This window comes from Xenopus tropicalis, chromosome 7 (genome assembly GCF_000004195.4).
Source record: "Xenopus tropicalis strain Nigerian chromosome 7, UCB_Xtro_10.0, whole genome shotgun sequence".
Lineage (NCBI taxonomy): Eukaryota > Metazoa > Chordata > Amphibia > Anura > Pipidae > Xenopus > Xenopus tropicalis.
Window position 1 is genome coordinate 50,013,295 of NC_030683.2, and position 27,347 is coordinate 50,040,641.

General features: G+C 39.1%; 1 protein-coding gene across 1 annotated transcript in view; it reads left to right on the plus strand.

Annotated features, from left to right (window-relative positions):
* The first annotated feature begins 2,045 nt into the window (after nucleotides 1-2,045).
* LOC100496969 (heparan-alpha-glucosaminide N-acetyltransferase) overlaps nucleotides 2,046-27,347 on the plus strand; it is a 175,818-nt gene continuing 150,516 nt past the window's right edge. Inside the window, exons 1-4 of the mRNA XM_018095658.2 lie at nucleotides 2,046-2,863; nucleotides 5,238-5,329; nucleotides 6,739-6,875; nucleotides 10,045-10,172. Coding sequence (XP_017951147.2) covers nucleotides 2,797-2,863; nucleotides 5,238-5,329; nucleotides 6,739-6,875; nucleotides 10,045-10,172 — 424 coding nt within the window. The 5' untranslated portion in view covers nucleotides 2,046-2,796. The remainder of the gene's footprint in view (nucleotides 2,864-5,237; nucleotides 5,330-6,738; nucleotides 6,876-10,044; nucleotides 10,173-27,347) is intronic.

Genomic DNA, 27,347 nt, shown 5'->3' on the forward strand with positions numbered 1-27,347 from the left:
CATGCAGTCTTTCCTGTGGTTTTATCCAGTTACTGAGCAGAATAACATATCTAATTATTTTCTTTGTGAAAGAGACTAATAAATGTTTGTGTGACAGCTCTTTATTATGTTGGGTTGAAAAACCCAACTTACTGTTCAACTTCAGCTTATTCTTCCGCTTCTTCTTCTTAGCGCCCCCCATTTTCTAAATGCTACTCCACCTACAGTATTAGGGGTACAACACCCAAATTCTTAACACTTCTTTGCCATTCTCACAGTATTAACACCATGGTCCCCAAACGTTTCACAGTTGGTCACTAGGGGACTGCAGTTTTAGTTTGCACAGTCAGTCACTATGTGACTACGTACTCAAGCTTAGAAAAAGTGGGCGGGCCGCCAAAAGCCGTTCACATTTCTTTTATTGTTTTCAGTGGGGAAATTTTAACTGAGGTTCAGAGTTTGTTTTTTTTTTTTGTTTTTTTTTTAAGAAAAGTGGGCAGAGCCACCAACAGCCAATCAGATTTTACCTATTGATTTTTAATGGGGAAATTCAACCTGCTGCCATTCTCACAGTATTAACACCAGGGTCACTAGGGGACTTCATTTTTAGGTTTTAAAAAGTGGGTGGAGCCACCAACAGCCAATCAGACTTCACCTATTGAATTTTTTGGTTTAAATTTAAAATGCTGCCTTTCTCACACTATTTATGTCAGGGTTTCCAAACATGGTTGACTACATATTCAGGGTTAGAACAAGTGGACGGAGCCACCAACAGCCAATCCATTTCCACCAATTAAATTTCATTGGTTTCTATTTAAACTGATGCCATTATTTAAGTATTAATTCCAGGGTTGTTAAACTTTCCAAAGTTAGTCGCTGGGTATTTGCCGTTCAAAGTCAGAAAAAAATGGGGGGTCCCCAAACTTTGCAAAGTTGGTCACTGGGGGACTGCAGTTCAAAAAAAGAAAAAGTGGGTTGGGCCACTAACAGCCAATCAGATTTCATCCATTGCATTTTATTGGTTATAATTTAAAATGCTGTCATTCTCAAACTTCGAATCAAGGTTAGAAAAAGTGGACGGGGCCACCAACCACCAATCACAATTTACCTATTGACTTTAATTAGTTTACATTTAAACTGCTGCCGTTCTTTAACTATTAATCCTAGGGTCCCTAAACTTTGCAGAGTTAGTCACTGGGTAACTGCAGTTCCAGGTTACAAAAAGGGGGTGGAGCCACCAACCACCAATCAGATGTCATTTGTTGACAGTGGGGAAAATTTTACTTGCTGCCATTCAGACACTATTAATAGCAGGGTCCCCAAACTTTGCACAGTGGTTTTTACTATATAACTGTGGTCCAAGGTTAGAGAAAGTGGGCTGAGCCAACAACAGATCAGATTTCATTCAGTGACTTCACGTTTTTCAACCCAACATGAAGTTTGTTCTCAAACTTCCCTTTCTAGTTGCAGTATTAGTATTTGCTATTGCCTTATTTAGGAGTTATGGGGCATTAGTTACTTTCAAGCCTTGAACAGTGGAGGAAATCTGGATAATTCTGCCGCTATATTACTTGATGGCTCCTGAGCTTTTGTATTAGCACTTTTTGTGGCATTTGGCACTTGTGGGGCAAATCCATTATAAAAGATAGACAAATAAATCTTGCTCTAAAATGGTTTCTGATTTAGATATATACTCCTATACCTAGTGGGCCCATATTGGCAAAAACATTTATTCACTTGCACCACAACACAGATCTGGTTGTTTCATCTGATTATCAGATGAGTAACTGATCATTCCCTTTAAACATCATTACTGATATAAGTTTCTTCTGTTTTCATATCCCTTCCAATATAAAATGCTGGGCCAAGCTGCTAAATGTTATAGCAATTATAGCATTAATGTTCTGGATTAATAAATTGGACACAATTTGGCCCCGAGGTCTGAATAGAGAATATACGCCAGCAATGTTTATCTTTAAGTGAGTAATTTCGATACCTGTGAATGTACATATATTAGTGTATTTTTATATCTGTTATTTTATGTGATGTATCAATATCTACATATATATTTATATCTTTCTCTTTTTAAAGGTTACTAACTAGATAACACTGGATACGCTGAGGGTGGAAGACTATTCCAGCATACTACAATGAGTCTCAGGGAGGTACTGAGTATGATGTGCTGAACTAGTCCTCTAAACGTCTCAGAGATGAGTGTTCCAGTTATACACTATGCTGATATTTGACACAATGATCTCTAATCTTGCACAAATGTGGACTAAATATATATTTGTATGCTTTTTAACATTTTTATATAAGAATATTTAAGGACTGGTTGTTAGTATGCACATATGGGGTTAAATTGTTGTAATTAACCATGCTATCACTGGAGCAGGGGAAGTTTTCTCTATCCCCACCCATTTCACTACCTTTATAACTTGCACACTAAATAGTGCACCATTAGCTTGAGAAAGGGTCCCGAAACGTTGCTCTTTGCTTGTTTTTATGTACTTGGGCAAATAAAATACAATTTTTTCACGATTTGCATCTTCAGTGTGCTACTGGATTTTTTTGCTGCAAGCTGCTAAATGTTGGCATAAATGCTGAAAGCTGAGTGCCATTCTGCTTCCGCAACCATTGCCCTCAAAGTACACACTAAGTTTACTTTATTGAGCCTTCCCTGGTGCCAAATATAATAGCACAAGGGCTTTTTTTGGACTTTAACCAGTTATTTTATTCTACAAATGATTTTTTTATCTTAATCATTTTTAAGACACTGTTTCATAAAGGTACAAAGCTCAGTAAACAAGGCTCGTCATGGGGTATGGACGCTCGGGAATCCTGCTGATTGCTTTATTTGTGTCTGTTCAAGGCTCTGTCACAGGTAAAAAAGTGGCTTTTACTGCAAAGGACTTCTTTAGTACTCACATGGTGCTTTTTGATACACAGCTAACCGACAGATTGATATTTAAGCAATTAATTTAACAAAGCCAGATGATAACTTCTGACCCACAAAGGCGGTTTATTAAAGACGGTGTTTACAGTAAAACAAATGCATTTCTGATTCCATAGCTAATTGAAACATTTGTGAGGTACTCATGCAAATCTGCTGACCCCCACACTGTACTCCTTGCTCCCAATACCTGGTGGCAGCACCTGCAGTTTCTTCACAGAAAGGAAAATATCCCGCAGCAAACTGGCTTATCTATTAATAGTTTATGTGTTTATTGTCTTTCTAGCAAGCTTTCTTTTGTATTCAACACTGTATTTCATTGGGGCCTAAAAAAATGTACAATAATTTAATTTAAAAAAGTTTCATTAAACTTTTCCAAGTACCATAATGTATGGTTGACATTTGCATCCTTATAAGTGCAGGTTATATGTATATATATATATATAAACACACATACACCTTCTTAGTGTTTTTCAGTTCAATGTATATATTTCAAATATTTTTATATTAAATACACTTTACAGAAGTGTAGAATTAACCTTCTACAGATATATTTGATTTTGCAGTATTTTTTCCAACAAGAATATTAAATAATTCATATATTTAGTTAAACCACTGCACGATTGTTCATTGGTAGCAAGGGGTTACTAAACAGATTCAATGTTGCACTTCAATAATTTCTGCAAAAAAAAAAACCAGTATATACAGCAATACAGTATATGCTTTTGTGTTTATATTTCAATGTGCCATTAAGAGCTATTAGCAACTGAACTAATTTATCCAATTAATGTTTCTTAAAACAAATTATTTTTCAAAAATAAAAATATTTTTTAAAATACAGGTAAGGGATCCTTTACCCAGAAAGCTCTCTTAAATACAGGAATGCCAGCTTCCCATAGTGTCATTTTTAGAGAAAACTCCCCTTCTATGCATTTATAACGTACAACCCTGCATGTAGAGACCACTCTCCACAACCATATGGGTGCCTGCATAGCAGATATGTAATTGCAGATTAGCACAGGGTTACTGGCTGCACACTTTACCTGCATCACATCCTGATTTTGGCTTTCTGCCCACGATTTTCATTCCAGAGCGTGCATGATGTAAATGTAGGCAAGGCCAAGATTAAACCATATTGAGGGCCAGGTTTTAGCTGCAAGCACAGTTTATTATACTTCTTTTACATCTATAGTGAAAACAGCAAATGTATCTAGATTTGTTAGTCATTTTAATTGCATGGATGCCTACTGGTGATTTTAAAAACATACAATGGTTGTATAATGCCCAGTTTGAAAAGTTTTGATATGATTCGTTTACTTTAACTTGCTAAAGGGGGATTTCACCCAAGCACGTCTTAAAGGGACTCAGGAAAACCGATTGTTTTCCAAATGTATTAGTTAATAGTGCAAATTTCTGCACTGAAATCCATTTTAAAAGAGCAAACTGATTTTTTTTTATTTCATTTTAAAATTTGATTTGGGCTAGAAATGTTAGTTTTTCTTAGTTTCCCCATGTGCCCTCAGTCATGTGACTTGTGCTCTAATAAACTTCAGTCTCTCTTTACTGCTGCACTGCCAGTTGGAGTGAAATCATCCCCCCTCTCTACAGCTAATCAACAGAACAATGGGAAGGTAATAGGATAATGGCTCCCTGACACCTACATTGCTAAAAATGCTCCCATGAACCTAGTGGTAGATATGAGAGAGTAGCACTCAGTTAGTAAAAATCCAAGTATGGCGCAGCCAAATCATGACTTCTCCAGTTCCACTGAGCAGAAGAAATAATAGATTATTTGAAAGCAGTTCTAATGTGTAGCGCTGATTCCCTCTGAAAGCTCAGACTCAGGCACAATGCACTCTGATGGCTGCCTACGAACCAATATTTCAACTAAATGCATTTGTTGGTTAAAGAATAAAAGTTTTAAATGGTAGAGTGAATTATTTTCTATGCAAACAGTGTAATTTAGAATAATTCATCAATAAAAATCATAACAGCTTTTTGAATAGTAAACATAATTTTAAACAACTTTGCAATATACATCAATTTAAAAATATGCAGTCCCTGTATGATGTAATGATATGGTTTGGAAGAATAGCAAAAAATAGGGAAGGAGAAGAGAAAGGGTTGAAGAAAAGAAAGGAGTAAAGGAGTAGAGAACTAATTATTGGGTTTCAGATGAAAACAGGTAAAACTTATTTTAAACTTTCATCAAATGAGACAATATTGCTAGTATCACAATATACCTGGGCAATAAAGCTTTACATTTCATTTGCATTGAAGACTGATTTCTTATTTCTTTTGGTAGATAAGTTGAAATTTGATGAAGCGTTACTAACAGTGTCCAACTATCTCACTGAACCTATTCTCCTACTGTATGTCAGTGATTACTGCTATCAAGTAAGGTTTACTGTTACTAAGTACTTTGCTTATTTTATCACCATATTCTGAGATGAAAGTCCATGTCCTTTTCTATACCCTCTGAGCTTCTTTGCCCTCCTGGTTTAAAATGTTTCTTCCTTTAGTCCTTTTCAGTTTCTGTTGTTGGGAGTCCTTTGCTGTGATTATTCCCTTTTGTATCAGTCAGTCTCATATCTACTCATTTTCTCTTGATATTTGCCTCTTAAACTGTTGTATAAATGAATGCCATCTATTTATTGTTCATGCACTGTTCACTAATTACTCCTTTGTCTACATGATAAATATATTGCGGAAAAGTCATGCTTTGTAAAACAGGAAAGGGAAATCAGGGATCCTCAGCGGCCCTGCAGTACATTTCTCAGAGTCCCTCCCAAGTATTCCATCCTCTTACCCTAGCATGCTGTTTCTGCAGGTCAGATGCAGTCCTGGTTTGCCTGGTAGTTCACGCTTTTCCTATAGTAATGCGGCAATACGACTATATTAGCCAGGAATTAAGCCACACCGGTCTCCACAACTCCAGTAGAACTGTGCCATCTTGCAGTGAATACGTATAGCTGTTGTGTATAATCTAGAATGCTGACAGAGATTAGAAATATGGCAACTCCTGTTTTTTAAATGCATTTATTCGAAGTGACAATATCATGCATACATATGGTTATGTCCTGTTATGGCCTCATATGATTTCTTTCTTTTTTAAAGCAAAAAGCAAAAAAAATATATGCTCCACTGTTCTACTTATGTTCTTCAAATAAGTGCAACATGTGAAGCTGAAATAGGCATAGTGCACCTGTTAATAAATAAAGGATTAGTCCATTTGCAAACTGCGCCATGTCTGTTTCAGTAGTGGTTATGAGGTGTATTAGTGTGGCAATTTTGTGCCTCGTAGTTATGTTTGATGTTCTGTTAGCCCTCAGCATTAAGCCATATTTTAAGGTTTCTGCACATGCTCAGAAACATTGTAGGTCTATAGCATAATCCATACCCAAGACTGCCCCATATTTCCTATAGTTCCCTTCTTGTCACCAGGACAGCTGAAATATTATTATTTTTTATAAACATAGACTGTGCTTATCAGTTCATGCTTACAGGGCAGACTGCATGGAAATTTTAACTGGTTGGGGCTTTAGGGCAGCCAGGAGAATGATATTCAGGAAAGGAGGTACAGAAAGGGCTTCTGTGTAACGAAAAGACAAAACCCATGTAGGGACTCATCCTCTTCATTCACTGTGGCAGGCAATACCCCTGTATTGTATGACAAATATTAAACTTCAGTTGTTTTTTTAAACCAAAAATAGCTCACTTCTGTTTTTCATTTGCATCAGATAGTTAAAAACTGGTTTCCAAAAGCTATATATATCTAATAAGTGTCTCTTTCTTCATTTGTGCAGTGCCTCCCTCAGCCGCTTCTGACTTTACCTTCTGGCCCCGGCACTCAGCCTGTGAATAGCAGTATCATTGTTAGCAGCCGATATGCACTCTCAGTTCAGGTGGTGAGCAACTCAGGAAACATGACTCCTCTATGTAGGTAATGTGTTATTTTATACAATATTCTTACTGTTTATTGTCTTTATGTTAAAATATAAGGTACTGGAATGTTCATAATGCAAATGTCTACGTTCAATTGCAACTGAGAGTGGAACACAATATGTCAATAAACCTCATAAAGTGTGTGTATCTAACATTTTGAAATTAATGAATATGCTTCCAACATCCCTAAATGAAAATCTGTGATAATTTGGTATACTCTGATCTACTCAGAACCAACACAGTAAAATCCTCTATATAACCTTTCCAGCTTTCCATCAGGTCAAGCATCTTCTCTTTCCCAAGTGTCAGGTAGTTGGTAGGTATATTATTAGTGAAAAATTAGCAGATAATAAGCAATTGGGAAAGAGACATTGTCTATCCCAGTTATTTGTCACCAGCAAACAGGTGTAAGTATCTGATAATTTTCTCTCCTATTGGTAATCCTTAAAGTTTACTTGGGGGACAGATGTTCTGTTTGAGATGCAATCCATATGCTTGGCTATTAATGCTACACTGTATATTTCCTCAGGTTATTTTACCACGTTGTACAATTATTATTATTATTTTTATAGCGCCATCAATTCACGAAACGCTTTACAGAATAAAGGGGTACAAGAGCCAAGAGAACAAAAAATGGTTTACAGTTACATTTGTATAAGGATTGGAGACACTAGGGGGAGGGCCCTGCTCGCAAAAGCTTGCATTCTAAGGCTGATGCCACACGAGGCGTAGTGCTGATATTTTCGGCACTTACTGTCACTTTACACACCAACATGAACTCTACTTCCATGTTAGTTACCCTGACTTTATGTCTTAGCCCTCCCTTTTAGGCTGATGCCACACGAGGCGTAGGGCTGAAATTTTCGTCAAGCGGAAAAACGCTTGGTGAAAATTCAGCCCTACGCCTGCTACTTGTGCCTGCACCCGAATGAATGGAATACACTTGGGTGCAGGCACATGTAGCCGATATACGCATGAAAACGCTTTATCCACCTACCTATCCAGTTATTCTTGCCAAGACCCATCTATATTCTCATCTGTGTGACCTTATCCACCCTTCTGGCTAGGTCTTGGAACCAAAGTTTATTTGTTTGTTAATATCACCATGGGTCTTGTAAATATCAGTACATTAAACAGATTTGTTGCGTATAAACACCCTCACTAGTCTGCAGTGAAAGCATCTGAAGTTGGACCCATACATACCTGTATCTCTTTTAGTTCCATTCAATTCCAGTGGCTATTGATTTAGTTATTTCCAGGACTGTCTCTAAGCTGATTACATTGTATATCTTCCTTGACTAATCAATAGAGCCCCTTTCTTCTTACAGTGTCAAAAGTAGAGATGTAAACCTCGTGAAGAATGATATTTTTCTTTTGCATGCCCTCTAGATGGCAGTATCTGACTAAATTGAAATATCACCAGTGCACTTTTCATCTTCTTAATTCAAATTCTAAATCTGATACATAGACAATTCACCTTGACTATTCTCAAGCCAAATGACAAAACTGTATTTAAATTCTCGGGGAATAAAATGGGATTTCAAAATAAAACAGGGGTTTGTGATTCATCAGCTGTTGTTGCCTTCGATTTTTTAGATGTAATTTCCATTGATCAAAAAAGGAACTATGGTCTCCATCAGCCGTTTTTATATTTTTCCTCACATTAGCATTTCTGGAATAATTTCAGCGCTATATTAGCAGATTTCTTTTAAATTGAGGTAAACAATGCAAAGAATTGAAATTATGGTTCAGCTCTTTGAAAAAGTAATCACCCAAAGCCTCTTGACAGTTCAGTGACTCTCTTTTGAATAGAACTCTTGAAGAACCAATCTTGAAGAACCAATTCTCTCAGTCATGTCACTGCTATTTAATTTAATGGCTATACAGAGTGATCAGCTGATGTACCCCCAGTGTGACCCACAACCTGCTGCCTTAGTTGGCCTGTCCCACAAAAGGCAAATTTTAGCATAATCAGCCTATTGTCCTGCGCCTTGGTAAAGGTCATTGCCCATGAACAACAGAGGTAGAAACATGACTAGAACAGAATGCTCACTCACACTGAAAACGTCGGATTTCTGTTTCAAAGAGGCAAGGTTGTTGTTTCTAAAATGCAAGCCATATCAAACAAAATAGTATCTAAAATTCTGAATAGTAATAGAATCTGTGCTAAGTAATTTTTTGGTATTTTGCCTAATAGAATAAATATAATTCAGAGCATCTTTCTAGTACACATTCAAATGCTGTTAAAAGCAGGATTTGTTACAAAACAAAATGCAAAGCATATACAGTATATATTTAACACCTAGAAAAAAACAAATCAATGGTTTTTAAGTTATTTATAAATGTAATTGCAGTTGAAATCAATGTTCATTTATCCTTCAGTATTTCTATCCTTTTTTTATGACTCTTGAAAAAATATAGCAAAAGTTAGTTTTCCTCTAGGTATGTTAATCAGCTGGATTTTGCTGCATTGTTTCAGTTGTTAGTAGCAGCGATACAGAGTACAGTATATGAAAAGCCAGGTAGACACTGCTTTCAACAGCAATAATATTGTTTTAAAACCATTAAAAACTGATCTTTAGTGATGAGAGAATTTTTTTGCCAGGCATGGATTGACAGCGAATTTCCACATTTTGCCACTGGCGAATAGTTTCGCGAAACTTCCATGAAAATTCGCTGCGTGTAAAAAATTTTTGTTGCGCAACAAATTGGGTGTGTCTCGTCAAAAAAACGCGGGCGACCAAAAAAGACACGGGTGACTAAAAAGAAAACGTGCGAAAAATGCGTTTTGCGTATTTTCTTGCCGTTTCACAAATTTTATGGCGAAACAGGACAGATTCTACTGATCTTTAGATGGGAAAGTGGCTTAAAATGACATTTTCTTTCATCATGTAGAAGACCAATTTTCAGTGTTTGGGTGGAGATACACTTTAATGTTACATATTTTATTAGTTTAGTAGTTTAGATGTTATGGTGCTCCACATTATGAAAAGACTCCTCATCCACACACCAGAAGCTAAGCATTCCAGTTACAGCTATAGTTCACATGTGTCTGTCTTTACTGTATCCATACACATAAATCACTGTACCAGGACTTTGCTGTTGCATTTCAAACTTATGGACACAGCAATTCTTTGTAAACTTCATTCCACTTTTCCCTCCCACAGCTGGGAACATTTATATGAAGAACATGGCCACTATTTAATCTCAGTCCATTATTTGCTCAGCGAGCAGAACACCAGAAGAGTGCTGTGTCAGGAGACTGTGACCAGGCCTCCAACAAATTGCTACCTCCGTAAGTTCAAGAATAAAACTTCAACCCTTTGTCTTTAGTAATTGTAAGTCTGTCTTTATTTACTACTTTTTGGAATGCAAGATTGGGATGATTTGACTAGAACCAGAGGCATATTGTATACTCAAATTTAATGGCAGACACATCTACAGTCTGTTCAGAATCCCCAAAGTTGCTGCTGCTGTCAGACATAACAGCGGATGATGACAACTTGTTGATACAGGCCCCATACCCATGTGATCCATATCAAGGCTCTCTGCCCTGATGTTGCCCCCTAAGCGAAGATGGCAAACCCACATGGAGAAAAGTCTCTTAGATCCTGAGAGGGCCCTGTCAGTCACAGCAGATCATAAAATATCTGCAATATAATTTAGTAAAACAGTGAATGCTTAAAGCAATGTATAAATTAAGTGACGCTAAAATGCCTTTTTATCTCCTCATTATCATTATTAGAATTTTCTGGTAGGAAGGGGTTAACCATTCGGCTTCATTTTGAAACATGGCTACATTTTAATAAAAAAAAATAAGACAATAATACAGAAAAGCAAATAAAAAAAGGGATAAGATCTATCCCTATGACCTGCTGCCTGTACATGTCTATTATATATAGTCTAAATGACTTGTTAATAACAGGTGTTTGCGAAACATAGTATGCAATCATTTGTGAATGACTCTTCATTTCTTGTTTAAGTTTTTGTTTATGCATGCAGCAGCTTGCTGCAAGTAGGTACAGGTATGGGATCCGTTATCCGGAAACCCAATATCCAGAAAGCTCAGATTTATGGAAAGCCTGTCTCCCATAGACTCCATTTTAATCAAATAATTCAGATTTTTAAAATTGATTTCCTTTTTCTCTGTAAAAATAAAACAGTACCTTGTACTAGATCCCAACTAAGATATAATGAATCCTTACTGGATTCAAAATAATCCTGTTGGGTTTAATGAATGTTTTATTGATTTTTTAGTAGAATTAAGGTATGGTATGGTAAGATCCAAATTATGGAAAGACCCCTTATCCGGAATACCCTTGATCCCGAGTATTCTGGATAATGGGTCCTATACCTGTAAAACTACCTGGCTGCCTCAGCAGCAGGAGAATAGTGAATGCAACATTTTCTGCTGGCAAATGAAGCACTCTCATCTGTCTCATTTTGCAGACACCTACACCATTGTAAGACTATACAACTGTTTGCTAACTTTTGGAAGGAAGTGTTTTGAATGATTTGACTCAGGTCAGAAAGAAGTATCAGGTCTATTGGCTATTTAGGAAATAAGAATCTCCCCACAGAAGCTGCTGTCAGATATGAGGGCGGTTGTTGACAGCTTGATGATAGAAGGCACGTAGATATCTGGTCCAGTTCATGTGACCCTATATTTCTAACCTGACACTGTCACCAAAGTAAAGATGGGGAGTCCCATGGGAGGAAAGACTCCGAGAGCCTTAGAAGACCCTTTCACTCCTAAGCTTTCTACAATTCAAAGAAATGAAGAAATAACCCCTTATGATTATATTTTGTTTAGCACCATAATTTTGGTAATAATTTCCTCATAATGTATTTTCAAATATGTATGCCTATTAAAGAGAACTTTATTGGAATACACAGTAGAGGCTTCATTCTCCTGCTGGCCTGCTTATTTATACAAGCCAATAATGCTCATGGTGTGTAATAATCTGTATGTATCTTTTACTAAACAAGTGTTATAACAAAGTAAAAGTGTTTTCCCTTTTGGTTTATTTTGCCTGTGCACAGCACAGATTCTGTAAGACTTACCACTGTACCAGCTGAAGAGATTAAGTTCATTCTCTTAAGCATTTTTTGCTATCAACAACAGCAGCCAGACTATAGACAAATAGCTAAGTTTTCCAATAGACGGTGGCTTCAATTCCTAAAGCCCAAGAGCACCAGCATACATAGCCCTTAAATAATGCATACTAGGAGATCAGAAGATCAACTATCTGTTTAAAGTGAATCTGTTCCCTATAGCCCTGTATTGTCATAACATTCTGTTTGTACAAGGCAGATGGAAGTGATAGCTGTGATAGCAGATTTCACCACGAAGTCAACTGTGAATGGCCAGGGAGTCCTATTTATCGTATTGAGAAGCATGCTGTCACTTTAGAAAACATATCATTAGCCTTACGTTCCATTTTGCAAAATGGTATTTAGGCATTACCTCAACCCCATGTGTTTTCTAGCCATTTAATGTAATGCATAAAAAAGGAGGGAAAGAAACTGCATCTTTTGTTGGCAATATAAAGGCTAGCAGTTTGTTCTAGACTGTGAGCTTTCTGCTTTCCATTTGAAATCATACAATATTTATTCATCACCTTGTGCTACACTAAGGGAAAGTATATAGGGTGTCCCCTGGGCTGTGCTCCTTTCTCGTTTAGCATGCTAATTATACTGTACATAAGACAAAAAGTGGATATGTTGTCCTCATTCCCACATAGGAAACAATATTATTACAATGTGATTGTACCTGTAAGTGAGAAACTAAGTACAGTTAGGGGCTGATTTACTAACCCACGAATCCGACCCGAATTGGAAAAGTTCCGACTTGAAAACGAACATTTTGCGACTTTTTCGTATGTTTTGCGATTTTTTCGGATTCTTTACGAATTTTTCGTTACCAATACGATTTTTTTTTTTAAGTTTTAACGCTACAAAAAATGCGCAACTTTTCGCGTAAGTTTTAACGCTACGAAAAATGCGCAACTTTTTACGCAACTTTCGTAATGGATACGAAAAACTCGCGTTTTTACGCAAAAATCGTATTGGTAACGAAAAATTCGTAAAGAATCCGAAAAAATCGCAAAACATACGAAAAAATCGCAAAATACCGATCATTATGAAAAAAACGCAATCGGACTCCATTCGACCCGTTCGTGGGTAAGTAAATCAGCCCCTTAGAGTTACAAAACTCTAGAAGAAACATCTGTGGGTTTTGTTTATACTGTTCTTATAAAAAAATGATGGTCAACGCAAAATAGCAGGAAACCTAAGATGTTTTGTTGGGGTGATGGTCCATGTAAAGTACCTCAAAGAAGTGCTTTTGTCCATTGTCAAAACATGGCATCAGAAGGGCACAATGCCCTTAAAGGAAGGGCTAAGTCACTTGGGGGTTCCAAAATGTTAGGCACCCCCAAGTGACTTTAATTGCTTACCTTGTTCCCCGGGCTGGTGCCCCTGTTAGGAGAAAACAGCACCAGCCCGGGGTACCTGCAGCAAGTGCTTCTTCCTTCCTGCTTCGTTTTGCCGGGACCCCAGGACCGGCCCATGCGCAGTAGAGTGAAAAGCCAACTTCTCTGTTAAAGTTCGACTCCACTGCGCATGCGCGCGCACGGAAGCGGGAAGCAGGAAGCGCTGCAGGTACCCCGGGCTGGTGCTGTTCTCTCCTAACAGGGGCACCAGCCGGGGTAAAAGGTAAGCGATTTAAGTCACTAACATTTTGGCACCCCCAAGTGACTTTGCCTTTCCTTGTCCTTTAAGACGTTATGTATAGGGCGGGACTGAACATTTCTACCTAGTGATGACACTCACTCGATTATATATAGTAATAACAATTGAACATTGTCAATCACAGAAAAGCTAATTTATTAAAGCGGACCTGTCACCTTAAGAAATAATTTCAAATTGTTTTCTATTGTGTTTGGCAAGCAAAATAAACTTTACTTACACTATATAAATTATTTTAATCTTATTTTCTTCAGCCTTGGAATTCACAATTGCAGCAAGCAGGCAGGGGCCATTTTGTGTACACTGTTCTCAAAGCAGGCATTGCATCACACTAAAATCTTGTTTCTGTGCCAGTATGGGGGGACCTGAGGCCCATGTCCCTGCACTGGTTACACAATTAGATGGTGAGGAGGGAGGGGCAATAGGAGGAGGGCAGCAACATCTAAGAAGTTCTGAATTGAAAGTGAAAGTAACTGTCTGCCCCGCCTCTATGCCTAAGGCATAGAGTCGGGGCAGGCATTATATGATTGACAGCTGGGATTTTAAAATGCTTTTATAATGGGTATGGATGTAGTAATAAAAAAAATATTTTGGGTTTCATGTTTAATTTGAAAAGGACTTTTATTATACAGCTTTTTATGTCTGGGTGACAGGTCCACTTTAACACAAATTTGGCAAATTCGGCAAATTAGCATCTGGGGAAAAAACCCACAGCATCTGATGGAATGGTTGCTTTCATTGTTCTACTTGCAACTGCCTGAAAAACTGCAAATCACTAATTGGTTACTATGGATTACTGCACAGTTGTAAATATGCCCAGTGTTGGCAAATGAGCCCTAGTGGGTATGTAAATTAGGGATGCACCAAATTCAAAATTTGGTATGGAATTTTGCTAAATCCAAAGTTGGATGCAGCAAAATTCTAATTTTTTTTTGTAAGAAAACATAACTTTAAGTTCTGGGACACTAAACAACAAATATTTGTTTATGCAAATTTTTGATTTTTTGTAGATTTTCTTTTTTATTTAAATATGCAAATAAGCGTATCGATTTAGTTTGGGATACAGACAAATATTTTGTGAAGGATTTGTTATTCCAGCAAATCCAAAATTGAGGCCAGCAAATTTGCCCCACGTGTTAATGCTCGCTTTTGTGGGGCCAAATGATGACCTTTGTTTAAGTTATAGCAACAAAAGCAAGTGGCACTCAGAGCTGCAAACAAGGGAAACTTTGCACCTCCGCAACAAAAATTTCAAAGGGTTTTTTCCCTTGTTTGCAGCTCTGAGTGCCACTTGCTTTTGTTGCTATATGGGATTTGGGAGGGTGCCGATCCCTCCAGCAGTGTGCACCGAGCGTTCAATTTTTGGAGTGCTTGGGTGTGCGGAAAGGGTCTCTGTTGTGTACTTTGTTTAAGTTATCTCATTACTCCATGCATTCCCCTGATGGACTTTTCTTCACCAGTTACTAAAGTCAGTCTAGAACTAGGTTTATTCTATCACTAATTTAATGGAACTGAAAATGACAGGCTGCCTTGTGGGTCCAAGACTGAACTGATTCCCACATTCTCATGAAAGAGGGAGATTAAATTGTAAGCACTTCTGGGGCAGGCATTGATGTAAATGATAAACAATCTCTTTAGATCACTGTATAATATATACCAGTACTTTATACATTGAGGTTAATAATCTGGAAATATTTGGGAGCATTTCTGCATTTTTAATGCATATTAAATAATGATAATAATAATAAAAAAGGCAAAGTTACATGGTTTCGACAGCTGGAACTAAAACAAGCAGCTCCATGTATTTAACACTTTTTTTTTTAAAATAAGCAAATTTTACAAAAATATGACCTTGAATTTTAAGGGGGTGTAACAGGGCATGTATTATAGGTCTATATTATTATCATTTGTTAAATCTTATGTTTTTAAGCTAAAAAAAAAAAAAACTCAAGCCCCTGGGGAGAATTTGATACAGTCTGTAGGGCCTGATGGCACACTGAGCAACACTGAGACACAGTAAGGAAGCATACATCACTGTATTTGTGCTTATCTTCTGCCTAGTGGGATGAACCATCATTTAAAGTGCATTAAGATGCCAGAGAGATGAAGAATTGATGTTAGTTAAAAGCCAGATTTATGCAGGGCTGGCATTACTTACAGGCCTTTTAACACAGGTGAGAAGATGGCTAAAAAGGGAAATCACAATTTAAATTTAATATTCGCAGGAAGAGACAGACTATCCCACAGCCTATTAACTAAGCACTTGAATCCTATATTGAGACTTCAGTTAAAATTCTTTTGTCATTGTTAAAGGGGAAAGAAATCAAAAAACCACCATAAAGTAGTATAAACAGCAAGTATTACAACCTCAAAAATGATGCAAATATGTACTTGTGCTTGAACGCTATTCACAAACGCTCTTTATTCTTCTACATGCTTCTTTCTCACACCTAACAGCAATGTACCTGGCCAGCCTCCAGTCCTTTTGCTCCTAGTCCTTTTTGTAGCCTTTTGCAGCCTAATGCTGCAGGAAACCATGCCATTCACACAAATAAAAAATGCAGTGTGCAATTTACCAAAGTTAGTGTTTTTTTTTAGTAAACTAGTATGCTTTCATAAATGAGCTTTATAATTAACAATCCTAAATCTATGTCCCTGTGATTCCCTATATCCTCATGACATTTCCTAGTAAAATAGGTGCCATAAAAAGCATGTTTGCTTATCATACACTTTACTGCTCAGTAGTACATTGTTCTGCGTCAATTGTAACCATAGTGCAGGCAGTAACTTGAATACTTGTGTGCCTGTGTGTATGTTATACTAGTTTTTTTTTTTTTTTTTTAACAAAAAGATGGATTAGGGATTATAAAATGATGCATGATCTACATATGTCTATGGAAAAAATTTACTTACCTGGACAGAGAGAGAACAGAAGCAGGGGAATAGCTACAGAGAAAGCAGACCCTGCGGTTGCAGAGGGGCCCAGAAGGGTAGGGGCCCAGTAAGCCCCTATTTAAAGGATATTTCAATATCTCTTGGTGGAATTGGTCAGTTTACCAATGTTTTGGGACCCTAAGCTGAATTTGCTGTGGGGCCCAGTAACAAATAGTTACGCCACTGATAAAAGCAGGAACTATTACTCATTTATTCAAAGGGGCTGATTCAGGGTCGGACTGGGGTGTGGAGCGTACCCCCCCCCCCCGAGGGCCCCTCCAACCCCCCTCGCAGGGCCCCCCACCCGACGACCTTCCCCCCACTAGAGCCGGGCCCACCGGGATTTTTCCCGGTGTCCCGGCGGCCCAGTCCGACCCTGGGCTAATTAACGCAGCGCGCACAAATTGTCACCATGTGTGAAAAAACGCATGCCATATTAGCCATGCACGGCATTACTTTCAGAAAACTACTGTTCTGAAAATGACCATTTCCCTGCAAACTGGAGGCTGCATCACTCTAGGGCCAACACATACTTGAATAAATCTCACTGCAAAGTCCATATTGTCCATTACCGCCTGCCCCAAGTAGGTGTTAATTTTCGCACAGTCTAATGGGATATTTAGCTCGTCTAAGTGTTTGCGAATCATGCGTTAGTATTATTTCTGCTCGCTAATTAACGCAATGCGTTAAAATTAAAGCATTCGCTTGCGCGCTATTTAATGCATGCGATGTGCAACTTAATGCATGCGATAATACTTTGCACAGCTTGGGAAGGGAGGCAACAGGAAGTGGAACAGATGGGCGGGAGTAGGGTTTTTTTTTTTGAAGAAATGTTCAATAAATCAGCCTGAAACACTACTTTTAAAGCACATTCCTTCTATATTTAGATGAGTACAATTCATTGGCACAATATTGTTTTTCACACTAAAGGGCTGATTCATCAAAGATCGCAAAAATCACGAAAATGCTTACGTATTCATATTAGTCACGATAATATTGTATTGGCAAAAGTCACAAAATTTTCGTATCCGAACAAACCTAAACGGCGGGAAAACCTTTCTGACTTTGATCCTTCTGTGCATGATTTTGGAAGCCTCCCATAGGGCTCAATGGCACTCTGCAGCTCCAACCTGGCCCAAGGAAAGTCTCCCATAGGGCTCAATGGCACTCTGCAGCTCCAACCTGGCCCAAGGAAAGTCTCCCATAGGGCTCAATGGCACTCTGCAGCTCCAACCCGGCCCAAGGAAAGCCTCCCATAGGGCTCAATGGCACTCTGCAGCTCCAACCTGGCCCAAGGAAAGTCTCCCATAGGGCTCAATGGCACTCTGCAGCTCCAACCTGGCCCAAGGAAAGTCTCCCATAGGGCTCAATGGCACTCTGCAGCTCCAACCCGGCCCAAGGAAAGTCTCCCATAGGGCTCAATGGCACTCTGCAGCTCCAACCCGGCCCAAGGAAATTCTCCCATAGGGCTCAATGGCACTCTGCAGCGCCAACCTGGCCCAAGGAAAATTCTCCCATAGGGCTCAATGGCACTCTGCAGCGCCAACCCGGCCCAAGGAAATTCTCCCATAGGGCTCAATGGCACTCTGCAGCGCCAACCCGGCCCAAGGAAATTCTCCCATAGGGCTCAATGGCACTCTGCAGCGCCAACCTGGCCCAAGGAAATTCTCCAATAGGGCTCAATGGCACTCTGCAGCGCCAACCTGGCCCAAGGAAATTCTCCCATAGGGCTCAATGGTACTCTGCAGCGCCAACCTGGCCCAAGGAAATTCTCCCATAGGGCTCAATGGCACTCTGCAGCGCCAACCTGGCCCAAGGAAAGCCTCCCATAGGAATCAATGGCACTCTGCAGCTCCAACCTGGCCCAAGGAAAGTCTCCCATAGGGCTCAATGGCACTCTGCAGCTCCAACCCGGCCCAAGGAAAGTCTCCCATAGGGCTCAATGGCACTCTGCAGCTCCAACCCGGCCCAAGGAAATTCTCCCATAGGGCTCAATGGCACTCTGCAGCGCCAACCCGGCCCAAGGAAATTCTCCCATAGGGCTCAATGGCACTCTGCAGCGCCAACCCGGCCCAAGGAAATTCTCCCATAGGGCTCAATGGCACTCTGCAGCGCCAACCCGGCCCAAGGAAATTCTCCCATAGGGCTCAATGGCACTCTGCAGCGCCAACCTGGCCCAAGGAAATTCTCCCATAGGGCTCAATGGCACTCTGCAGCTCCAACCTGGCCCAAGGAAAGTCTCCCATAGGAATCAATGGCACTCTGCAGCTCCAACCTGGCCCAAGGAAAGTCTCCCATAGGGCTCAATGGCACTCTGCAGCTCCAACCTGGCCCAAGGAAAGTCTCCCATAGGGCTCAATGGCACTCTGCAGCTCCAACCTGGCCCAAGTAAAGTCACGATACCGAAGCTTGAATGAATCCGAAACTTTCGTACTCGGCGCGACAATACGATTTTGTCACACAAATTTTGTCGCAAAGTATGAAAAAGTTGCGCAAGTATACGAAAAAGTCGCAGAAAATATGCACAGTGCGAACAAATACAATTTTTTTGTATTTCGTATCTGTCGTACTTTAATAAATCAGCCCTTATATTTCCCCTTTAAATATAATTGCTTGTAATGAATAACATACATTTACCCAATGTGGCAAAATTTGCAAGACCACATTTACAGGTGACCAAATCATGTCCATTGTTACTTTATGCATGTTATTGCAAAACAAAATTGTACCAGGACCCTTTTAACATGAGCATTTTTATAGTTATGGTATTTGTGGTCATCTGTATTCTGTTCCTTATCTCCATAATACTTATATATAGATATATACACCATGTAAAATCTGCAGCCTCCTAGTTTAAATCTACATCCAGCGTCCAATAATCAGCAAGAGCTAAATGTGCATTTGTAGGCTGTATAAAACTGCATACATTTTCTCACTGCCAAAGCTCTGTGGTGTATAAAGGGTTAAGGTCTTCTGCTCAAGATGAGGACAGTAAACATACAGTAGAGCTTTTCCTCCTGAATGTTAGTTTTTTATTTTCAGTTGCTAGCACAGCCAGCCAGCCATAAGGATGTTTCATTATTTGCTCTCTCTGAGTCATCAGGCTGGATATGCTTATTTTTCCATCCTGGTAAGGATAACTCATACTGCTGGGAAATAAAAAAGACAAACGCATGAAGTCAAAGTGACGTTGAGTGTATTTGCCTTATTCACAATATGCAGAGTGCTGGTAATTACACATAAAGGATGTTGGCTGTGCCTATTCTTAAAGGAAGCATAAATGAATCCTTTGGTCTTACCCATGTTATTATGTTAAAGTCAAGACATTTTGTTTAAATTACTACTAAAATCCATATATTACAATATATTTTAATTGCCTAAATGTACCGAATGTCTATATGTTTAAGCTAATTAATTCTTTTAAATAGATTAGGTGGCAAACCCACAGGTAGCCATACACTGGCAAATTTAAAGGAAAAAGAAAGCCAAAGTCACTTGGGGGTGCCAAAATGTTAGGCACCCCCAAGTGACTTTGACCACCTACCTTTTACCCCGGGCTGGTGCCCCTGTGAGGAGGGAACAGCACCAGCCCGGGGTAGCTGCCGGCGCTTCCTTCCTTCTGTTTCGCTGCGCGCGCATGCGCAGTAGAGTGAAAAGCCGAACTTAAACATTAAAGTCGGCTTTTCACTCTACTGCGCATGCGCCCACCGCTGGCATTCCGGAAAAGGAAGCCAGAACACGGAAACGATCCGCTCCAGGTGCCCCGGGCTGGTGCTGTTTTCTCCCAACGGGGGCACCAGCCCGGGGTACGAGGTAAGCGGTTAAAGTCACTTGGGGGTGCCTAACATTTTGGCACGCCCAAGTGACTTTACCTTTCGTTTCCCTTTAAGCTGCCCTTTAAATTTAAGATGTCCTTCACACCGATTCAGCAGCTTATCTGCCATTATATGGGGCCCTCTGACAGGCCTTCCCAACTGACATATGGCCGAAAATCGTCCAGATATTGATCGGGCAGGCTTGATTTTTCTGTCAAATCGAGGATCCCCTTGGCTCACTGATGTGGTCCTTGCTCCAATTTTTGGTATCCCCTGGGGCCAAACGATTGCATCAGGATGATATTGCCCAGCCAACATGGGCATATTGGGGAAAGATTCACTTGTGACGACCTTGCCAAATGAGCGAAGCTTACCATGTATAGCCACCTTAACACCTACAGTCTACATATAGCTCATGTACTTTGTACACATTTATATGCTTTTGGCAGTGGTTGTGTATATGCTCTTCAGTTCAAACATCATGTTTTATTCAGGCATGGGTCTAACAGTATCTAAGTAGCCGATAATTATTTACACTGTCTATTACTGAACTTCATGCTGGGCTTTAGGATGTATTTATGAGAGCAAACAGGCATTCTACCCAGATCTTGCTGCAACTGCCCTTCAGGCTGAGCCCCTCTGCCACAGCTCCAAGCCTACCCAGGGGGGGTTAGTACCACATTTTATGTGCTGTTACTGGTTTTGTCTGTGAGTTTTGTTAGTTGTCACCCAGAATATTTCTTCATACACTTAGGCAGTTCTTCTAAAGTGCTGGTTAAGAACAACCAATGCTATAGCTATATTTTATATATATCAAAAACAGTCAATAGCCAGCACTCATGTTTAATAATGGAAATGATAATACCCAGAAGATAAACACACAGGACTAGAAAATAATCGTAGTGGGAAAAGGTGAATGACATCCCTGTACATTACTATTGTGAGACTAACAGTGAAAAAAATGAATAAGGCAGAATGTGCTAGAAAATAAACATTTTATAGATGTTCTATGAATTATTACATAAAGAAAAAGAGATTCTCTAGAAAGGTGTATTAACTCATTTAGTATTTTTTAAGAGTGATAGGGGATATTCCTGTAGTGAGCACCAACCATTTATTTTTTTGCTGTGCTACCACTGTTAATGTGAATATGGTCTTAAAAATGTTTGTGTTGACATGATTGTGGTTAAAGTAAGTGTGGTTTTAAAAAGCGAGTGGTCATCAGTCCTCCACCATGTAGGCCAGAAAAATTCCAGCTCTCAATACAACAGAGGTTGGACAGCACTGATATACAGTATATATATACACGCTATATGCATTTTTGGTGCCATATATTTTTGCGGAAATACAGGTGTAGAATGGTTGAATTTTAATTCCTAGCATACCTGATGTTTTAGAACAGGGATCCCCAACCTTCCTTACTCGTGAGCCACAGTCAAATGTAATGAGACTTGGAGAACAACATAAGCATCATAAAAGTTCATGGAGGTGCCAAATAAGGGCTAAGATTGGCTATTAGGCAGCCTCTATGCACATTATCAGCTTACAGGGGGCATTGTGCAGGCCCACCAGAGCTGCCACCCAATAAACCTCCAGGGGTCCCCACTGTGCACACCCCCCCCCCCCCCCGCTGCCACAGAGTGAGCATATCTGATACTTACTTAGGTGTGTTCGGGGAGGGAGGTCAATGGGAGGAGCACCAGTGGGGATCAGGTCTGGCTCAGCAGGACCCACAAGTGCCAGGACCCAACTATTTTTTTCCTGGTGTCTCGCCAGCCCAGTCTGACCCTGAGAATCTCAATAAAACTGCTCATATTTGAAACTAGCCCTCTCAGGGCATATGGAGCTTTTGAAATCAGTAGTGAGCATTGCGAAACCTGAACTTGAGTCCTCTTGTGGACATTACAGATATATATTTAGATAAAAGGACCCTGCATGTATTAGACACAGTTTATGCTTATCTTAAAAGAGAAAGAATCACCCTAGGCTTCGACTTCAAACTCTTCAGGTTGTTATTATATAGATGTCCTGCTCAAACTTTACTGATCAATAATTCCTCTCCCCACCGAGCTCATTGTACTGGCTCTATAAGAGTTAAGAAAAGACTAATGAACTAGAGGTCAGTTACAGCATGAAGCAGTAATTAAAATATTGTATTACAAAGTGAGAATTTCAGTCTGTTTCTGTAATCAATAAGTATGGTGTCAGACAGCTGAGGCTGGTTTGGGATTAAACCCCAGTCTTCTCAACCAAGCGCATACACCCTTCCAGCTCAGTTAAACCAATCAATGAGGCACATCTGGTAGAAATCCTGATTTTTCTAAGAAGCAAGGGAGTTAGTTTCACCTAAGCTTAACTTTCCCTATTCCAGAAGGGCTTATAATGCTTGTTCTGCTTGGAACCTCTCTTATAAGACAAAAGGCTATAAATAATGTGTCTTTATTCACCTCTAAGAAATTATAATCCATTTTACAGTACTTACACAGATGAAATCTAAGGAAGAGTGCAATCCTGTCACAAAGTCTGCACTCTCTTTAATGCTGTTATACTGATTGCTAATAAATAAAACAATGTACTATAGAACTCAAATATATGATAGATTCAAGTATATTATGGTTTCTCACATTTGTGCAATGTGCAGTAAGACTCAGATTTGTGAGTTTATAATAGCATGATGATGGAAGCAAATGTAATATTCACATTTATTGTAAAGGATATTGCCCTGCTGATTGCAAGGGAAAGCTTCAATAAAATACATGAACCATTGAATGATTGTAACCAGTCGAGAAGGCAGATAACAACTTTGAAAAATAGATTTCATCCAATGGGTGGTAAAAACTCATACATTTGGATGTGACTATATATATTAAGACTGTACTATAAATAAAGATAAAAATGCTCTGTTTGACAATTATTTTGTGTGTGATGGGAGCAGCTGATCTAACTTTCATCTGATCTATTAAGATTAAGGGGTGTATTTATTAACATGGTAGACAACTGTGATATTGCCCATAGCAAGCAATCAGCAATTGGATAAGTCACCTAGAAGTTAGAAAACAAAAGCAATAATCTGATTGGTTGCTATGGTCAACATCACTGGTGATGCATGTTTCCAATGTTAATTAAAAAAAAAAACCCTTAGTCTTTAAAATGGAGAATTCAGTTAGCCAATGGCCTCCATCACATTGTAAGGAGTGTTATAGTTCACATCTTTATTCCTCACATGCAAAAACTGACTTTCCAGACTCCTCCTTCCTCAAGGCAGTAACATAAGCAATTAACTTTATAAAACATGACACGAAAAAATCGTATTAGTCACGAAAATATCGTATTGACGATCCGAAAGTCACGAAATTTTCGTACCGAACAATTGTAAACAGTGGTAAAACCTTTCCGATTTTTTCGTGCAAACGTCCGAAAAAGTTGTGCGGTGTACGAAAAAGTCGTCCGGACGCCCAAAAAAATCGGCAAAAATACGCTCGGAGCGTTCGCATGAACGCTCGAGCATTCGTGCCTTTGTAAATGTGCCCCTTAATGTATGGATTTTTAGGAGGTTAGTTTTTGAACTGGCCTACGTGAAGTGTGAATGTCTCTTACAATACATGTTACTACAGAGAAATATCTTCAATATTCCTTCATTTATTATTACTTTATTTCCTTAAACCCTTTTATTCTCCTGAACTCAGCATAAGGACTAAAGGATTGGATTTCAGTCCTACTTTTACAGGCCATCCATTTGAGACTGAAGCGATTCTTTCTTTATCAAAGCCAAACATTGATTTCCAGCAGCATAAGGGTGGTATGCTGAGCCATAGGAACTATCATATAGACATTTGTGAGCCTTGTGATATTGTGCAAATTTTTAAGGGAAAAAAATAAACAATAAACCTTAACAATAATAAATAATAAACACAACCTATACTTACTTTCTCTGTAATAATAAAACAGAACCTTGTACTTGATCTCAACTAAGGTATAATTAATCCTTATTGGAGGCAAAACAATCCTATTGGGTTTAATTCATGTTTTATTAATTTTTTAGTAGACTTAAAGTATGAAGATCCAAATTACAGAAAGACCCCTTATCCGGAATGCCCTTGGTCCCAAACATTCTAGATAATGGGTCCTATACCTGTACTGATCACATTCAAAAGGTAATGAACCTGGGTTGTTTTGGCAACTTCAGATGTTTAGAAGATGTTTGGTAAAACTTGATGCTGCAAAATTATATCAGCTCAGAATGACTTTCTACTTTGTAGTAATGTGGGGCATTACAATATGACCTCCTGGATTGTGTCAAGCAACTACTAAGTACATATCAAATTTTATTGACACATCAACCATTTCAATTGTAAAAGGTTCATGGTTGTGTATGTGTCTAACGCTTAAAGTGTTTCCCATCTGTACTAGAGCACTTACATATAAATCAGAAAATAGTATAATGGACGTATTATTGTCATTGGCCCTTTAATATTCCCCTACTTCTTCTTTAATATTTTGTGCTTGATTTGTCAGCTCTGACCTCTTAGTGACATTCAGTTCATAGCTTCATTAAAACAAAGTAATAGATAAGACACAGGTTAAAGCTATTGCTCTAAATTACAGACCGAGGCAGCTCCAGCAGGTCACTGTAGCGGAAAGAACTTTAATTAGCACTTTACATACTGGCTCTTCATTGAATTTACTTACCTGACAGCAAATCTAATACCATACCCTCTCTGCACCAGTTTCTTGTACTGTGCCCTGAGCCTCTGCCTTCTTTTAAATCATGTTCCCTGGAATTGTGTTATTATTATTATTATTATTAATAACATAATTTTATAAAGAACAAACATATTTCATAGAGACATACATTATCAATATGACAGCTGCATAAAAGATGTAGATTATATATGCAAATAGATAGATGCTGGGCTAACAAGCTCCTTCCCATTATAGGTGACAGTCTTAAAAAAAAAAGAAAAATAATTTTGTAGATCCTACAAATCCTGCAAAGTTTTCATCTGGTCTAGTAACCCTAAAGGTGGCCATCTGCTCTTTTGGTGAGGTCGGTGGGCGATATCAGGCTGCATCAACAAGCTGAGACAGTCTCCAATCCAATGGGAAAATCAAACCTGCCTGATTGACACTTGGCTGAATTTCATCCAGATATCAATCAGGGAGGAAAATCGGGTGACCCCATACACGGGCATATAAACTGCCAGATCTGTGTAAAGAACTTGGATCAGCAGCTTAAATCTGCCTATGGATGGCCACTTTTAGTAATCAACCAGTGGGTAGCATTTTGGTTACCCATTGTAAAGTACAAATTAGTTACTTTTTGTTACCAGACCTTGTGCAGAGTCTGCTGTATTTACTACAATACCATTTACAGTATGAGTATGAGCACTGTTTATATTTCTGATACTGTGTAAAAAAGTTTGCCTGGGTGCAGTAACACATACCAAGCAATAAGGTGTAAAATGCCAGTTAATGCCACCTGCTAATTGGTTACTATAGGTCATCGATCCCCAAACAGTGGCTCGTGACCATGTTGCTCACCAACCCCTTTAATGTTGCTCCCAGTGGCCTCAAATCAGATGCTTATTTTTGAATTCCTGGCTTTTTTTTTGCTGCTAAAAACCAGTTGTACTGCCAAACAGAGCCTCTTGTAGGCTGCCAATCCACCTAGAGGCTACCAAATAACCAATCACAGCCCTTATTTGGCACCCCCAGGAAAAAATTTTATGTTTATGTTGCTTCCCAGCTCTTTTTACATTTGATAGTGGCTCACAAGTAAAGAAGATTAGGAATCCCTGCTATAGGGTATCCTTTAGATTTTAAGCTCATGTGAGCAGGGTCCTTTGGTCCTTTTTTATTCTGTTAACCATTGTTTATAATATTATAAGTCCCCCATCTGTAAATTACTGTAAAGTCTGTGTAACTTGCCTGGACTATATAAATATAAATTATGTTGATGGTGATTAGATCTTTATGTGCTTTAAATGTCATGATCCCACATGAAAGAACAACACAATATTTACAGTAATGACTCATACTTATCAGCACCGTTGATTTGATTGGTGGTTCCTCGAGGATTAGGTATATTTGTACATTTCTATGCAAAACAGGAACTGTGTCATTCAATTACTACACACAATGCTTACTTTGGTCTGTATGGTCTTTTTAACCAGAGTCTCCTTTACCTCCTCACAGCTTTGGCCTATCTCTCAAGTGCCAAGTTTGTCTTATAACTCCCATGCTTAGCCCATTTAGGGAGTGTTGCAAGTCCCTAACAGACTAGAGCACAGTAAGAAAAAAAGCAAGGTTGTAAGCTCATTTGGGCAGGGCCCTCTTCACCTCTTGTATCAGTTATTGATTGATTTATAGAGATGTAGCGAACTGTTCGCCGGCGAACAATTTCGCGCGAACATCGGGTGTTCGCGAACGCGTATGTTCGCGAACTTTCAGCGTGTGTTCGCAGTTTGGGTTAACGCCGCGTTTTCCGCCGCGTTTTTATCGTCGCAAAAGTATTGTACAATACGCCGCACAAGTCACACATGGCGTTTTTCCGCAAATCCCGTTTTCATGGTGTTTAAGCGCGACATAGCAAAAAAGCCGCGTATTTTCGCTAGAATAGCTTGCGTTTTTTGCGCAAATCTGTGCCAACAAAGTATTTTTCAGAGAAGTTTTTGCCCTTGATCCCCCTCCTGCATGCCACTGTCCAGGTCGTGGCACCCTTTAAACAACTTTAAAATCAGTTTTCTGGCCAGAAATGGCTTTTCTAGTTTTTAATGTTCGCGTTCCCATTGAAGTCTATGGGGTTCGCAAAGTTCGCGAATATTTGCGGGTTTTGGCGTATGTTCGCGAACTTTTTTTTTTAGGTTCGCTACATCCCTATTGATTTATATGATACTCTGTATGTCCAATGTATGAAACCCACTTATGGTGCTGTGGAATATGTTGGCGCTTTATAAATAAATGTTAATAAT